This window comes from Kogia breviceps, chromosome 3, assembly GCF_026419965.1.
Source record: "Kogia breviceps isolate mKogBre1 chromosome 3, mKogBre1 haplotype 1, whole genome shotgun sequence".
NCBI classification, from domain to species: domain Eukaryota; kingdom Metazoa; phylum Chordata; class Mammalia; order Artiodactyla; family Physeteridae; genus Kogia; species Kogia breviceps.
The window spans coordinates 97,404,246-97,420,769 of NC_081312.1; the positions used below are offsets into that span (position 1 = coordinate 97,404,246).

At 41.5% G+C, this 16,524-nt stretch overlaps 1 protein-coding gene and 1 long non-coding RNA gene across 2 annotated transcripts in view; one reads left to right on the forward strand and one right to left on the reverse strand.

The window, feature by feature from the left end:
- LOC131752037 (uncharacterized) overlaps window positions 1–12,677 on the reverse strand; it is a 33,629-nt gene extending 20,952 nt beyond the window's left edge. The window contains exon 1 of the long non-coding RNA XR_010839697.1: window positions 12,276–12,677. This is a non-coding gene — a long non-coding RNA (uncharacterized lncRNA). The remainder of the gene's footprint in view (window positions 1–12,275) is intronic.
- A 112-nt stretch (window positions 12,678–12,789) lies between these two features.
- Window positions 12,790–14,965, forward strand: RPLP1 (ribosomal protein lateral stalk subunit P1). Its single transcript, XM_059056067.2, has 4 exons — window positions 12,790–12,994; window positions 13,692–13,766; window positions 14,500–14,617; window positions 14,830–14,965. The coding sequence occupies exons 1-4, from the start codon at window positions 12,923–12,925 to the stop codon at window positions 14,907–14,909; spliced, it is 345 nt and encodes a 114-aa protein (XP_058912050.1). The 5' UTR covers window positions 12,790–12,922; the 3' UTR covers window positions 14,910–14,965.
- The last annotated feature ends 1,559 nt before the right edge of the window (window positions 14,966–16,524 follow it).

Here is a 16,524-nt window from a genome sequence, read left to right on the forward strand (position 1 = left end):
ACAACTACTGAATCCCTCATGCCTAGAGCCCATGCTCCGCAACGAGAAGCCACCACAATGAGAAACTTGTGCACTGCAACAAAGAGTAGCCCCTGCTCGCCTCAACTAGAGAAAACCTGCGCGCAGCAACCAGGACCCAACGCAGCCTAAAATAAATAATTTAAAAAAAAATCCTTCCATCTGTGAATATATCACTCTTTTTAGTTTGCCTTTGATCTTGTTCCATAAAATTTTATGACTTTTAAAATGATGGTCATCCACATCTTGTTAGATTTATTCCTAGAAACCATGACTTTATTTGCTATTGTATGAGGTATATATATATATATATATATATATATATTTTTTTGGTATGCGGGCCTCTCACTGCTGCGGCCTCTCCCGTTGCGGAGCACAGGCTCCGGACGCGCAGGCCTAGCGGCCATGGCTCACGGGCTTAGTTGCTCCGCGGCATGTGGGATCTTCCCGGACCAGGGCACGAACCCGTGTCTCCTGCATCGGCAGGCGGATTCTCAACCACTGCGCCACCAGGGAAGCCCTATGAGGTATATTTTTAAATATCGTATCTTCTAGTTGACTTTTGCTGAGTACAGGAATGCTGCTAGGTTTTGTATATTAATCTTGAAACTAGTAACCTTGCCAAACTACTTATTAATCTGAACTGTTTGTCTATGGAACCTCTTGGAACTTCTCAGTAAACAATCATATCACCTATGAATAATGAAGTTTATGACTTTCCAAATTTAATACCTTTTCTTATCTTATGGAGATGGCTAAACTCTAAAATAGTAATTGGAACAGAAGCAGAGAAAGCAGGCATCCTTTTTTGTTCCTGATTTTAAGGAGTTTGTTTCGAAAGTTTCATCATTAAGTATGATGTTTGCTGTACACTTTTTTTTTTTTTTTTTTTTTTGCGGTATGCGGGCCTCTCACTGCTGTGGCCTCTCCCGTTGCGGAGCACAGGCTCCGGACGCGCAGGCTCAGCGGCCATGGCTCACAGGCTTAGTTGCTCCGCGGCATGTGGGATCTTCCCGGACCAGGGCACGAACCCGTGTCCCCTGCATCGGCAGGCGGATTCTCAACCACTGCGCCACCAGGGAAGCCCTGCTGTACACTTTTGGTAGATACCTTAGGATACGGAAGTTACCTTCTATCCCAGTTTTCTACGACCCATGGGAATAGTTACTTAATTTTATCAAGTGATTTTTCTGAGTCTATAAGAAGTTCATGTAGATTTTCCTCTTTAATTTGGTAATAAATTATTTTTAATAGATTTCATTATGTTGAACTATCCTGTTTAGTAATGATATATCATATTTTTACATACAGTACAGATTCAGTTCATTAATTTTTTTGGCTTTTTTCCCCCAGTTTAATTGAGCTATAACTGACCGTAATATTTTATTTTGGAATATGTTTACATTCATAACTGAGACGAGCCTATAATTTACCTTTCTCGCACTCTAAGGTTCAGGTTTTGTTACTATGGTTATAAAACAACTTGAGGAACAAAATATTAATTTAATTCAAAAAGTATTTCTTCCCTGGTGGTGCAGTGGTTAAGAATCCACCTGCCAATGCAAGGGACACGGGTTCGAGCCCTGGTCCAGGAGGATCCCACGTGCCGCAGAGCAACTAAGCCTGTGCGCCACAACTATTGAGCCTGTGCTCTAGATCCCATGAGCCGCAACTACTGAGCCTGTGCACCACAACTACTAAAGCCTGCGTGCCTAGAGCCTGTGCTCTGCAACAAGGGAAGCCACCACAATGAGAAGCCCGTGCAGCACAACGGAAGAGTAGACCCCGCTCGCTGCAACTAGAGAAAGCCCGTGTGCAGCAATGAAGACCCAGCACAGCCAAAAATAATAAAATAAAATAAATTTACATTTTTTTTTTTTTTTTTTTTCGGTACGCGGGCCTCGCACTGTTGTGGCCTCTCCTGTTGCGGAGCACAGGTTCCGGACGCGCAGGCTCAGTGGCCGTGGCTCACGGGCCCAGCCGCTCTGCGGCATGTGGGTTCTTCCCAGACCGGGGCACGAACCCATGTCCCCTGCATCTGCAGGCGGACTCTCAACCACTGCGCCACCAGGGAAGCCCTACATATATTTTTAAAAAAGTATTTCTTATACAGATGGTCAATAGGCACAAGAAAAGATGTTCAACATTGCTAATTATTACAGAAATGCATATCAAAATTACAATAAGGTACCACATCATATGGTCAGAATGGCCATCATTAGAAAGTCTACAAGTAACAAATGCTGGATGTGGATGTGGAGCAAAGGTAACCCTCCTACACTGCTGGTGGGAATGTAAATTGGTGCAGCCACTATGGAAAACAATATGAAAGTTCCTCAGAAAACTAAAAATAGAATCCATCAATCCCACTCTTGGGCATATATCCAGACAAAACTGTAATTCAAAAAGATACATGCACCCTGGGACTTCCCTGGTGGTCCAGTGGTTAAGAACCCACCTTCCAATGCAAGGGACATGGGTTCAATCCCTGCTTGGGGAACTAAGATCCCGCACACCACGGAGCAACTAAGACCGTGCATGCCTCAACTACTGAGCACACAAGCCACAACTAGAGAGCCCGCGTGCTGCCAACTACAGAGCCCATGTGCTCTAGAGCCTGCACGCCACAACTACAGAGCCCACGTGCTCTGGCACCTCCATGCCACAATTAGAGAGCCCGCGTGCCACAACTAGAGAGAAGCCCACGTGCTGCAATGAAAGATCCCCCATGCTGCAATGAAGATCCTGTTTGGGCTTCCCTGGTGGTACAGTGGTTAAGAATCTGCCTGCCAATGCAGGGGACATGGGTTTGAGCCCTGGTCCGGGAAGATTCCACATGCCGCAGAGCAACTAAGCATGTGCGCCAAGACTACTGACCCTGTGCTCTAGAGCCCATGAGCCACAACTACTGAGCCTGCGAGCCACAACTATTGAAGCCTAGAGCCTGTGCTCTGCCACAAGAAAAGCCACCGCAATGAGAAACCCGTGCACTGCAATGAAGAGTAGCCCCCACTTGCCACAACTAGAGAAAAGCCCGCATGCAGCAACAAAGACATAAGGCAGCCAAAATTATAAATAAATAAATTAAAGAAAACCAGAAACCTTTAAAGATCCCGTGCAAAAAAGATCTGACGTGGCCAAAAATAAATAAATAAATAAGTAAATAAATATTTTTTTTTTAAAAAGAGAGAATATCAGAAGTCAAAGAAACTATTAGAGATTATTGGGATATTAGAAGACTCAAGAGACAACTGGAAATGGTTCCCACCAGTCAGAAACAAGATAATTAGAGCATCAAAAAGAATGGCAACTGTAATGTACTAAAATAAATAAAATATATATTTAAGAAAAAAATAACTTCTCCCTTTGATTAAAAGAAAAAAAAATACATGCACCCCCTATGTTCATAGCAGCACTATTCACAATAGCCAAGGCATGGAAACAATATAAATGTCCATCGACAGATGAATGGATAAAGAAGATGTGGTACATATATACAATGGAATATTACTCAGCCATAAAAAAGAAACACTGCCACTGGCAGCAACATGATGCAACTAGAGATTATCATACTAAGTGAAGTAACTCAGAAAGAGAAAGAGAGGACAGACAGCAGAAGCAAGAAGAACTACAATTCTACAGCCTGTAGAAGGAAAAGCATATTCACAGAAAAAGAGACAAACTGAAAAGGCAGAGGACTTTGTACCAGATGAAGGAACAAGATAAAACCCCAGAAAAACAACTAAATGAAGTGGAGATAGGCAACATTCCAGAAAAAGAATTCAGAATAATGATAGTGAAGATGATCCACTCCAAAAAAGAATCGAGGCAAAGATCGAGAAGATGCAAGAAATGTTTAACAAAGACCTAGAAAAATTAAAGAACAAACACCCAGAAGAGTTAGAGAACAAACAAACAGAGATGAAAATACAATAACTGAAATGAAAAATACACTAGAAGGAATCAATAACAGAATAACTGAGGCAGAAGAACGGATAAGTGACCTGGAAGACAGAATGGTGGAATTCACTGCTGCGGAACAGAATAAAGAGAAAAGAATGTAAAGAAATGAACACAGCCTAAGAGACCTCTGGGACAACATGAAACGCAACAACATTCACATTATACGGGTCCCAGAAGGAGAAGAGAGAAAGGACCTGAGGAAATATTTGAAGAGATTATGGTCGAAAACTTCCCTAACATGGGAAAGGAAATAGCCACCCAAGTCCAGGAAGTGCAGAGAGTCCCAGGCAGGATAAACCCAAGGAGAAACATGCTGAGACACACAGTAATCAAATGGACAAAAATTAAAGACAAATTATTGAAAGCAACAAGGGAAAAATGACAAATAACATACAAGGGAACTCCCATAAGGTTAACAGCTGATTTCTCAGCAGAAACTCTACAAGCCAGAAGGGAGTGGCATGATATACTTAAAGTGAAGAAAGGGAAGAACCTACAACCAGGATTACCTGGCAAGGATCTCACTCACATTCAATGGAGAAATCAAAAGCTTTACAGACAAGCAAAAGCTAAGAGAATTCAGCACCACCAAACCAGCTCTACAACAAATGCTAAAGGAACTTCTCTAAGTGGGAAACACAAGAGAAGAAAAGGACCTACAAAAACAAACCCAAAACAATTAAGAAAATGGTCATAGGAACACACATCGATAATTACCTTAAATCTGAACGGATTAAATGCTCCAACAACAAGACACAGGCTCGCTGAATGGATACAAAAACAAGACCCATATATATGCTGTCTAGAAGAGACCCACTTCAGACCTAGGGACACATACAGACTGAAAGTGAGGGAATGGAAAAAGATATTCCTTGCAAATGGAAATCAAAAGAAAGATGGAGTAGCAATACTTGTATCAGATGAAATATACTTTAAAATAAAGAATGGTACAAGAGACAGGAAGGAAACTACATAATGATCAAGGGATCAATTCAAGAAGAAGATGTAACAATTATAAATATACATGCACCCAATATAGGAGCACCTCAATAATAAGGCAACTGCTTACAGCTATAAAAGTCGAAATCAACAGTAACACAATAACAGCGGGGGACTTTAACACCTCACTTACACCAATGGACAGATCATCCAAACAGAAAATAAATAAGGAAACACAAACTTTAAATGACACAATAGACCAGATAGATTTAATTGATATTTACAGGACATTCCATCCAAAAACAGATTACACATTCTTCTCAAGTGCACACAGAACATTCTCCAGGATAGATCAAATCTTGGGTCACTAATCAAGTCAGTAAATTTAAGAAAACTGAAATCATATAAAGCATCTTTTCTGACCACAATGCTATGAGATTAGAAATCAATTACAGGGAAGAACACATAAAAAAGACAAACACATGGAGGCTAAACAATACATTACTAAATAACCAAGAGATCATTGAAGAAATCAAAGAGGAAGAAAAAAAATACCTAGAGACAAATGACAATGAAAACATGATGATCTAAAACCTATGGGATGCAGCAAAAGCAATTCTAAAAGGGAAGTTTATAGCAGTACAAGCTTACCTCAAGAAACAAGAAATATCTCAAATAAACAATCTAAGCTTACACCTAAAGGAACTAGAGAAAGAAGAACAAACAAAACCCAAAGTTAGTAGAAGGAAAGAAATCATAAAGATCAGAGCAGAAATAAATGAAATAGAAGCCAAGAAAAAAACAGCAAAGATCAATAAAACTAAAAGCTGGTTCTTTGAGAAGATAAACAAAATTGACAAACCAGTAGCCAGACTCATCAAGAAAAAGAAGAAGAGGAATCAAATCAGTAAAATTAGAACTGAAAAAGAAGTTACAATAGACACCACAGAAATACAAAGCATCCTAAGAGACTATTACAAGCAACTCTATGAAATGAAATGGACAACCTGGAAGAAGTGGACAAATTCTTAGAAAGGTATAACCTTCCAAGACTGAACCAGGAAGAAAGAGAAAATATGAACAGACCAATCACAAGGAATGAAATTGAAACTGATTAAAAATCTTCCAACAAACAAAAGTCCAGGACCAGATGGCTTCACAGGTGAATTCTATCAAACATTTAGAGAAGAGCTGACACCCATCCTCAAACTCTTCCAAAAAATTGCAGAGGAAGGAACACTCCCAAACTCATTCTATGAGGCCACCATCACCCTGATACCAAAACCAGACAAAGATACTACAAAAACACAAAATTACAGACCAGTATCACTGATGAATATAGGTGCAAAAATCCTCAACAAAATACTAGCAAACAGAATCCAACAACACATTAAAAGGATCATACACCATGATCAAGTGGGATTTATCCCTGGGATGCAAGGATTCTTCAGTATACACAAATCAATCAATGTGATACACCATATTAACAAACTGAAGAATAAAAACCATATGATCATCTCAATAGATGCAGAAAAGGCTTTTGACAAAATTCAACACCCATTTATGATAAAAACTCTCCAGAAAGTGGGCACAGAGGGAACCTACCTCAACATAATAAAGGCCTTATGCGACAACCCTACAGCAAACATCATTCTCAATGGTGAAAAACTGAAAGCATTTCCTCGAAGATCAGGAACAAGCAAGGATGTCCACTCTCGCCACTATTATTCAACATAGTTTTGGAAATCCTAGCCATGGAAATCAGAGAAGAAAAAGAAATAAAAGGAATACAAATTGGAAAAGAAGAAGTAAAACTGTCACTGTTTGCAGATGACATAATATTATACATTAAGAGTCCTAAAGACGGCACCAGAAAACTACTACAGCTAATCAATGAATTTCGTAAAGTTGCAGGATACAAAATTAATGCACAGAAATCTCTTGCATTCCTATACAGTAATGATGAAAAATCTGAAAGAGAAATTAAGGAAACACTCCCATCTACCACTGCAACCAAAAGAATAAAATACCTAGGAATAAACTTACCTAGGATAAGACAAAAGACCTAAATGTAAGACTGGACACTATAAAACTCTTAGAGGAAAACAAAGGAAGAACACTCTTTGACATAAATCACAGCAAGATATTTTTTGATCCATCTCCAAGAGTAATGGAAATAAAAACAAAAATAAACAAATGGGACCTAATGAAACTTAAAAGCTTTTGCAAAGCAAAGGAAACTACAAACAAGAGGAAAAGACAACCCTCAGAATAGGAGAAAATATTTGCAAACGAATCAACGGACAAAGGATTAATCTCCAAAATATATAAACAGCCCATGCAGCTCAATATTAAAAAAACAAACAGCCCAATCAAAAAATGGGCAGAAGACCTAAATAGACATTTCTCCAAAAAAGACATACAGATGGCCAAGAGGCACATGAAAAGCTACTCAACATCACTAATTATTAGAGAAATGCAAATCAAAACTACAATGAGGTATCACCTCACACCAGTTAGAATGGGCAGCATCAGAAAATCTACAAACAACAAATGCTGGACAGGGTGTGGAGAAAAGGAAACCCTCTTGCATTGTTGGTGGGAATGTAAATTGATATAGCCACTATGGAGATCAGTATGGAGGTTCCTTAAAAAACTAAAAATAGAATTACCATGTGACCCAGCAATCCCACTACTGGGCATACACCCAGAGAAAACCATAATTCAAAAAGACACATGCACCCCAATGTTCACTGCAGCACTACTTATAATAGCCAGGTCATGGAAGCAACCTAAATGCCCATCGATAGACGAATGGATAAAGAAGATTTGGGACATATATACAATGGAATATTACTCAGCCATAAAAAGGAACGAAATTGGGTCATTTGTAGAGACATGGATGCATCTAGAGACTGTCATACAGAGAGATGTAAGTCAGAAAAAGAAAAACAAATATTGTATATTAACGCATATATGTGGAGCCTAGAAATATGGTGCAGATGAACCAGTTTGCAGGGCAGAAATAGAGACACAGATGTAGAGAACAAACGTATGGACACCACAGGGGGAAAGTGGTGGGGGAGACTGGGATTGACATATACACACTGATATGTATAAAATGGATAATAAAAACCTGCTGTATAAAATAAATAAATAAAATTCAAAAAAAAAGAAAAAGACAAATACCATATGATCCTTATATGTGGGATCTAAGGTATGATACAAATAAGCTCATCTATGAAACAGAAACAGACACAGAGAACAGACTTGTGGTTGCCAATGGGGAGGGGGTTGGAGGACAGATGGATTGGGAGGTTGCGGTTAGCAGATGTAAGCTTTTATATACAGAATGGATAAACAACAAGGTCCTACTGTATAGCACAGGGAACTATATACAATATCCTATGATAAACCATAATGAAAAAGAATGTTAAAAAATGTACATATGTGTATAAAGGAATCACTTTGCTGTACAGCACAAATTAACACAGCATTGTAAAATAACTATACTTCAATTAAAAAAAACCCTATTTCTTATTAGTATAGTTTAAAATGGGAAAATTCTTGTTTTACTGTGTGTTGCTATGTATTATATTCACCAGATCAGTTTTTTGTTAAGTACACGGGGTGAGGGAAGTAAGTTTTGGACTGATTCATTCTGGCTTTGGAAACGTTTGAATTTTTCAATAACTTTGTTTTCCCTCCCAAATTCCACTATAATTGCTTCCTAGATTTAGATGAAAACTCAAAACAAGTTTTATTTTTAGAAACCTTGATAGTTTTTTTTTTAAGTTTTTAAAAAAGTTTGGGATATTAAGATGATATGTTTACATTAGTGGCTAAGATGAACCCAAGTGGGACTCTAAATTGGGGGATTCCAATGGCAATGTTTGGTCAGGGATGATGAGATAATGACATTGATTAAACAAAGCAGGTTCCTGGGGAAGACAAAAAACAAAAAACTGAATCACCTTTCCAGGAAACTAGGCAAATTCCAAGAGGAAAATAACTGATGAAATGTGAAGACTACCATTTTGTTAGTAGGAGTTAAATTTAAGGTTCAGATATGTAATAAATGATACACATACACGTTGTAGACAATTCAAAATATCAAAAATAAAGGAAAAGTTAAGACACTGATGAAAGAGACCGAAGACCCAAATAAATGGAAAGATAGTCCATGCTCACGGTTGTAAGAATACTGATAAAATGTCCATACTACCCAAAGCAATCTACAGATTCAATGCAATCCCTGTCAAAATTCCAATGGCATTTTTCACAGAAATAAAACCCTAAAATTTATATGGAACCACAACACATCCTGAATAGCCAAAGCAATCTTGATAAAGAAGAACAAAGCTGGAGACATCACAAAGCTAGAGTAATCAAACAGTATAAAAACAAACACATAGATCCATGGAACAGAATAGAGAGCCCAGAAATAAACTCATGCATATACAGTCAATTAATTTATGACAAAGGAGCTAAGAATATACAATATTCAATAAATGCTGTTGGGAAACTAGACAGCCACATGCAAAAGAATGAAACTAGACCGGTATCTTACACCATACACAAAAAATTAACTCAAAACGGATTAAAGAATTGAATGTAAGGCCTGAAACCATAAAACTCCTGGAAGAAAGCATGAAGCAGTTAGCTCCTTGTCACAGGTCTTGGTGATGATTTTTGGATCTGACTCCAAAAACAAAGGCAATAAAAGCAAAAACAAATTAGTGGGACTATGTTAAACTAAAAAGCATCTGCATTGAAAAGGAAACCATCAACAAAATGAAAAGGTAACCTACTGAATGGGAAAAGATATTTGCAAATCATGTACTTGACAAGGAGTTAATATCCAAAATATATTAAAAACTCATACAACTCAATAACAAAAAAACAAACAATCAAATTAAAAAACAGGCAGATCTGAACAGATATTTTTTTCAAAGAAGACATACAGATGGGGAACAGGTACTTGAAAAGGTGCTCAACATCACTAATAATCAGGCAAACACAAACTTAAACCACAATGAGCTATCACCTCCCACCTGTTAAGAATGGCTATCATCAACAAGGGCTAAAAAGTGTTGGTGAAGATGTGGAGAAACGGAACCCTTACGCACTGCCGGTGGGAATGTAAATTGGTGCAGGCGCTACGGAAAACAGTACGGAGGTTCCTTAGAAAACTAAAACTACTATAATCTGTCCCACGCCCCAACCCACAGCACTGGATTCCAAACATGGCCCGGGAAGGTGTGGCAGTGCCCCCTTGTCATGAAGTGGCCTGCGTGGCCAGGGAACCCCACGGTCCCCTGTCAGGACAGTGTGGCATTGCCAGCCAACTCTAGATATAGTGCACCAGGTAGTGCCCCATCCACTTGCCCCACTGCTGGGCAGGAGATGCACTTGTTGGGGGTCTACTGTGTCTGGGCACAAACAGCTCCCCTTAAACTGCCACCCGAGGGCACAGCAGGACAATGGCCTCTGCCTTGTGCCCCTCATTCTCCGACTCCCTCTGTGGCCCAGAGGCTGCCTCCCATTGGGCTCTCTGGCTGCATCCCCACACCTTGTTGGGGAGTGCCTTCTCACCTGGCCTGTTCCCGCTAATTGGAAAAAGCTGCATAGATCAGTCCCCATCAAGTTTGTACAGTCCTTGTAACTACTCCCCCAGAAACCCACCCCCTTCGGTGCTGGCTGGGACTGGACTGGGTCTGCAGTGCCAGGCCTTTTGGACGTAACTCCTGTAGTGACTGCTTTGACCCCCTGCCCCAGTCTCTGCTCCCTGGGTCCCCTGTCCTCTGGACTGGAAGTTAGGGAAGGCTGCATGGAGGAAGCAGCTGCTCTCACTATTCAGTGTAAGTGGGAGAGTGTCTTGGCAGAGAATTGTGCTTCCCTACGTACGGGCTTACCAGCAGCCCTGGCCCACTGGGACAGCTTCGATGCAGGAGGGTGGGGTGCGGGGCCTCCTCACCAGTTTCGGCTCCCTTCCAGGCACTCGCCTGCTGCATTAGCAGCTAGTCTTGTTTAGGCCCGCGCCGCCCTCCCCTCTGCTCTTCAGCAGTCCTGCCTCCATGCCCACTCGTGCACTTGGCTGCTTCAGCACTCAAGCCCAGCACTGCACGACTTGTGTCTCTGGATGGACTGTGAGTCCCCAGGGCAGGGCTCCATCAGTCAACCTCGTGTCCCTGCTATACATCGGTGCTATTAAACGTGAGTTGAATCCATAGGGAAAAAATCCATAGGGAAAAAAATACTTCTGACTATTTACTAGAAGACAACGAAAAACACTAACATGAAAAGATACCTGCACCCCCATGTTCACTGCAGCATTATTTACAATCTCCAACGCATGGAAACGACCTAAGCGTCCACCAACGGATGAGTGGATAAAGAAAATGTGATGGAATACTATTCAGCAAAGAAAGAATAAACTCTTGCCATTTGAGACAACACAGGTGGAACTTGAGAGCGTTATGCTAAGTGAAGTAAGTCAGAGAAAGGCAAATACTGTATGACCTCATTATATGTGGAATCTAAACAGACAAAAAACAAACTAAAAAACCAAAAACAAGCTCATAGATACAGGAAACAGATTTGTGGTTGCCCGAGGTGGGGATGCGGGGCTCAGTGAAATTGGTGAAGGGGGAATCAAAGCTACAAATTGCCAGTTATAAAATAAATAAGTCATGGGGATGTAAGGTACAGCATGGTGACTACTGTTAACAATGTACCACACACACTGAAAAGTTGCTTACAGAGTAGACCTCATCACACACAAATAAATTTGTTCTCTATGTATGATTGATGGATGTTAACTAGACTTACTATGATGATCACTTCCCAATATAAACAAATATCGAATATTATGTTGTACACCTGAAACTAATATAACAATTATACCTGAATTTAAAAAATTCTAAAGAAAACCTCTCAACATGAACCCAATACCAGTTTCAACAGCTTCAAAGGACACAAAAAGGCAATACAGCACCTAGCCAGACAGCAGTTACATCAAGAGGTCTTTTAACATCACAAGTACAGTTTCAAGGAGTTTACATCCAACCATGGGGTCCCTTATTTACAAAAAAAAAAAAAAAAATGAAGCTGAAGTGGAAAGTTCCCCTATATTCCTAATACATCTTTTATGCTTTGGGGGAAAAAAAAAGAAGACAAAATTTACTCATAATCCCCAAACCCATCCCTCTCTGCACACACAAGAAGGAAGCAATGAATTTAGGTTCCTAGATTCCAAATCCAGGCTCGGCCTCGTAGTAACTGCGGAATCTTGTGTAGTTACCGGGCCTACACCTTAGTTTTGCCATCCACAAAATGGAGATAAGAGTACTTACCTCTTATGCTGGATGAGGATTAAATGAATCCTTGTAGAGTGTGGCTCAGTGCCTGGGTCACAGTAGGCGCTCAAATGCCTCTGCTACAATAACGTTGCAGGTTTCTCATTTTCTCCTATATTCACTTAGTATTTTATCCGAGAAGCTGCGCTAAGCACCGGGACCTCCAGGTTAAAACCTATTTCCTGCTCTTCAGCAGGTCACTGCCTGCTTTTTAAGCACTTTTTAACACTCTCACACGGGATACAGCAGGTGGGAGTGATACCTATTTATCTAGGTAACTTTTTGCTAAAAATATTTTTACTGTTCACAAGCCCTGAGCTTCTACCCAAGCCACGGGAGCTGGCGTCTGCAAACGCCTAGCAACTTTTTCAACCCGCAAACGAGCAAGATACGTGTTTGCGCAGGCGTCTGTGGCGTGTTATCGCGAGAGGCTCTAGTCCCATCTCTTCCGGCAGGCTCGGGCGCTGATTGGTCCGCGTGACTGGTATAAGAGGCCGCGCGAAGGCGGGAACTTCCTTTTCCTCAGCTTCCGCTAAGGTGCTCGGTCCTTCCCAGGAAGCTAAGGCCGCGTTGGGGTGAGGCCCTCACTTCATCCGGCGACTAGCACCGCGCCCGGCAGACCCTGCCTAGCCCTCGCCCGCACCATGGCCTCCGTCTCGGAGCTCGCCTGCATCTACTCGGCCCTCATCCTGCACGACGATGAGGTGACGGTCACGGTGAGTGCGGGCCTGGGCCGGTGGAGGGGCGCAGGTTACTCGCCCTCGCAGGCGTCCGGGGCGGACTCTTCTGGCCGGAGCCGCAGCCATCGACACCCCGACGGAGGGGGACGGGCTGGACGGGCGCCCATTGGGTGGTCCCATGTGCGGGCGGCCTGGGGCCTCGGCCTCGTGCCCGCCCCGGAGGGAGTGCTTTCACTTGGCAGTGGCGCGCTCGGGCTTTGGCAACCTGTATTTAGAGTAACTTGTGCAACACGTGGGCAACCTCATCCGCAGCTAGAAAATTCCCCAGGACGCTTTATATCTCTATTTGGTGTGATTTCCTTTCGTGCTCTTGAGAAGACCCCCTGGGGCCTGGCTGCGTGGTGTGGAGGCTCTGCTCCACCTCTGGCTTTGCCTCACAATTTAAAATAGCTGCGTGACTTGGGCCAGTCCCAGCCTGTGAAGTGGCAGCGATGAACTCGAGGCCGTGCAGGCACACAAGAGCAGAGGCTTTTTTTTTTTTTTTTTTGCCTTTAGCGTGGCAGAAAGTCGTCTTAAATTAGCATACATGCGATGCCGATAGAATATTTGAACTGGGTAAACGTAGTTTTGTACCCATGTTAAGAGTGATTTGCTTTCAATTTGCAGTATTTCGGAGACACTTAAGAAAGCTAAACTTTGCTGTCTGATGGGTTGCCGTTTTTATTTGTTTTAGGAGGATAAGATCAATGCTCTCATTAAAGCAGCCGGTGTAAATGTTGAACCTTTCTGGCCAGGCTTGTTTGCAAAGGTAAGGTGATGGTGGCAGTGATTTGGAGAAGCAAATTTTGGAAGATCATTAAGTCAGGTGCTCATGCTAAACTCCAGAAGTGCTAGAATTCCACTGGACTTGTCCATGTATGAGCAATAATTTCCTCACATTTCTATCTCTGAGAGCTAATTAAGGTTTTGCTTTGTCATGTCTTTGTCTCTTTCTCTTGGTCTCAGACTCTGCTTTCTTTCCTTCTGTTCTAAAATCATGAGGAAAATATATTAACCAGGTCATTCCTTCATAAAAGGGTCACCCAGGAGGTAATACCACCCGTGCTGTTCCAAGTAAATCCTGCCAGCCTGGTGATGGCCTTTTATTGACCACTTATTCTGTGTTGGAATATAAAAGACTAATGAAAACCAGATTCCTACCCAAGGAACTTAGCACTGGCTACCTTCCATTGTGTAGGTTACTTAATCTCTGGCAAGTGAAACTGATATCCTCTAACTCTTCACCTTGTGTCCTTCAACCTTGAGACTTGATCTTCAGTGAACTTCATCTTCGGTGAATTCTCTTGGGAAAAGTCCTAGCATTACATAGCAGTATAAAAAATTGAATTCACTCTTAAGGAGGAGACATGAACCATTGAAAGCATCCTGGTTTGAGTGTTTAAGGAAGCTTGAAATTTCTCCTAGCAAGTTAAGCCAGCATTTTGGTGCTGGAACAAAAGGACAGGACTAAGCATTTACCTATATATGCATATGTATTGCAGGCTTTGGCCAATGTCAACATCGGGAGCCTCATCTGCAATGTGGGGGCAGGTGGACCTGCCCCAGCAGCTGGTGCTACACCAGCAGGAGGTCCTGCCCCCTCCACCACTGCTGCCCCAGGTAGGAAACTTGGTATCAGAGCGTGGAGATTAGAAGTATTATAGGCAAAATTGTTCTTCATTTGCTAAGAATAGATGATGTATAGAAATCTTAAAACCAGAGGCATAGTTTGATGAGGGAAATCTAGGGTATTTTTGACCACGAAATTTGAAGGGCCTGGAGCTCTTTGGAGTTTTAGAGAGGTAACTGACTACTTTTTGTTTTGTTTTTAGCTGAGGAGAAGAAAGTGGAAGCAAAGAAAGAAGAATCTGAAGAGTCTGATGATGACATGGGCTTTGGTCTTTTTGACTAAACCTCTTTAGTAGCACGTTCAATAAAAAGCTGAGCTCCTTGCTGCTGTTGGTCTTACTGATAGTTCTGGGGATGTGTTGTGTAAAGATGAACTTTGGCTTTCAGTGGTCTCTTCCTGAAAGGAGAAGCTGGGTGCAGCATTGAGAACTTCTTGGAGAGGCAGGAGGAGAAAGGTTCAGAGCAGACACCTTGTCCAGACTACCCGCATGACTTCACGATTACAGGTTCTGTCCTCTAGACCCTGAATAAGAGTCATTGCTGGGGGTGCTCCAGACCTCAGATTTTGGAAAAACTAACAAATGAAGTAGCTTTGTGGGGAGAGGTGATTGATTGAATGGTGTGAAGTGGAAATTGGTTCGCTTTTCAAAATGCCAGGGTCACCCTAGAACTTGGATTTATATAACATGATTCTTGTGTATTCAGAGCATGTTAGGTGCCAGGCACTTAGGACATCTGTGCAATTAATAGATGGGGACATGGGATTGAGGAGTTGAGCAGGACTTTCTGGCCCCATCCTCACTCCAGTGTGCAGGACCATTTGTGTATGTTACTATAGCCATTTGGGCAAGTGGCTGGTGTATCTTGTAAAATTGGACATGAAGATACATCTCTGGTAATGTTTAAAGCAGTGCTGAAAAATCTAAAAGGTCCATCAAATAAGTGGCCCTCAGTTACCAGTGGTGGAAACTACAGATATGGAGGAATTCTTATAGGGTGAGATTTAAAAGCAAGTCTTAGTAAATAACATAGCGCGTTACCCTTTTTGTAAAGCTTAAATTTTTAAAGAGATTAAGGAATTCATATCTGATAAAAAAAGATAAGGTAGGGTAAATAATTTAGGACCTGAGGTGGCTGGGGTACAGTGAGAGAACATAGATGTCATTGTTCAAATTTAGACATGGAAAAGGGCATCGAGGAGCACTAAGGAATAGGTCATAAAGATGATCTACATCCGCATGGTAAGTGCCTACTTTTCCTCACTTTCCTCATCCATAGCTCACCTAAATGCAGGTCACTACCGTGCTCATCTCAAGCGTCGTTCTGTACAACAATCCCATGCTGGTAAGACCCCATGTCAGGTGGGTAAGTAGAAGCTCAGAGGTTTTCATGCCTTTGGTTACAAAGTAACCAAAAGGATTAAGTGCCTGGAAGGATTAAAACCAGGCAATGACTGCAAAGCCTCCTTGAGCTGCATCTCTCCCCATGCTCCTGCTTCTTAGCTCTCCCATCTATAGTGATGAGAGTGCATCCTCTAGAGTTCTGAGATAACGGGTTCCTTGCATTCAGCATTCAAGGAGGGAACACCCGCATTTAATTTAGCTGAAATATTTTTTGGACGGGTTAAAGAGAATACAAGATAAAGGGAAGCACAGCATCCAAAATAGCTGAAAATTAGTGGTAAATTGGGATATTATAAACTTAAGTTAGCTAAACCAAACAATACAATCGCAAATGTTCACTCTAGCAAGACTTGTGTTAACACGGCCTAATGGATGGCCCAGCTTTTTAAGAGAAACTTTAATATAGTAAAAGTCTAATAGAGCTAAAAAACCTTTCCAAAGAATGATCTGATGGTCAAATTAGGGGACCCACATCCACATATAGGAATGCCAGTC

Excerpts from the sequence above, each read along its gene's own strand:
- RPLP1 (XM_059056067.2), top strand. The coding sequence starts at position 12,923 with ATGGCCTCCGTCTCGGAGCTCGCCTGCATCTACTCGGCCCTCATCCTG. Across the intron at positions 13,767-14,499 it reads GGCCAGGCTTGTTTGCAAAG|GCTTTGGCCAATGTCAACAT; the intron begins GTAAGGTGATGG and ends TATGTATTGCAG. Across the intron at positions 14,618-14,829 it reads CTCCACCACTGCTGCCCCAG|CTGAGGAGAAGAAAGTGGAA; the intron begins GTAGGAAACTTG and ends TTTTGTTTTTAG.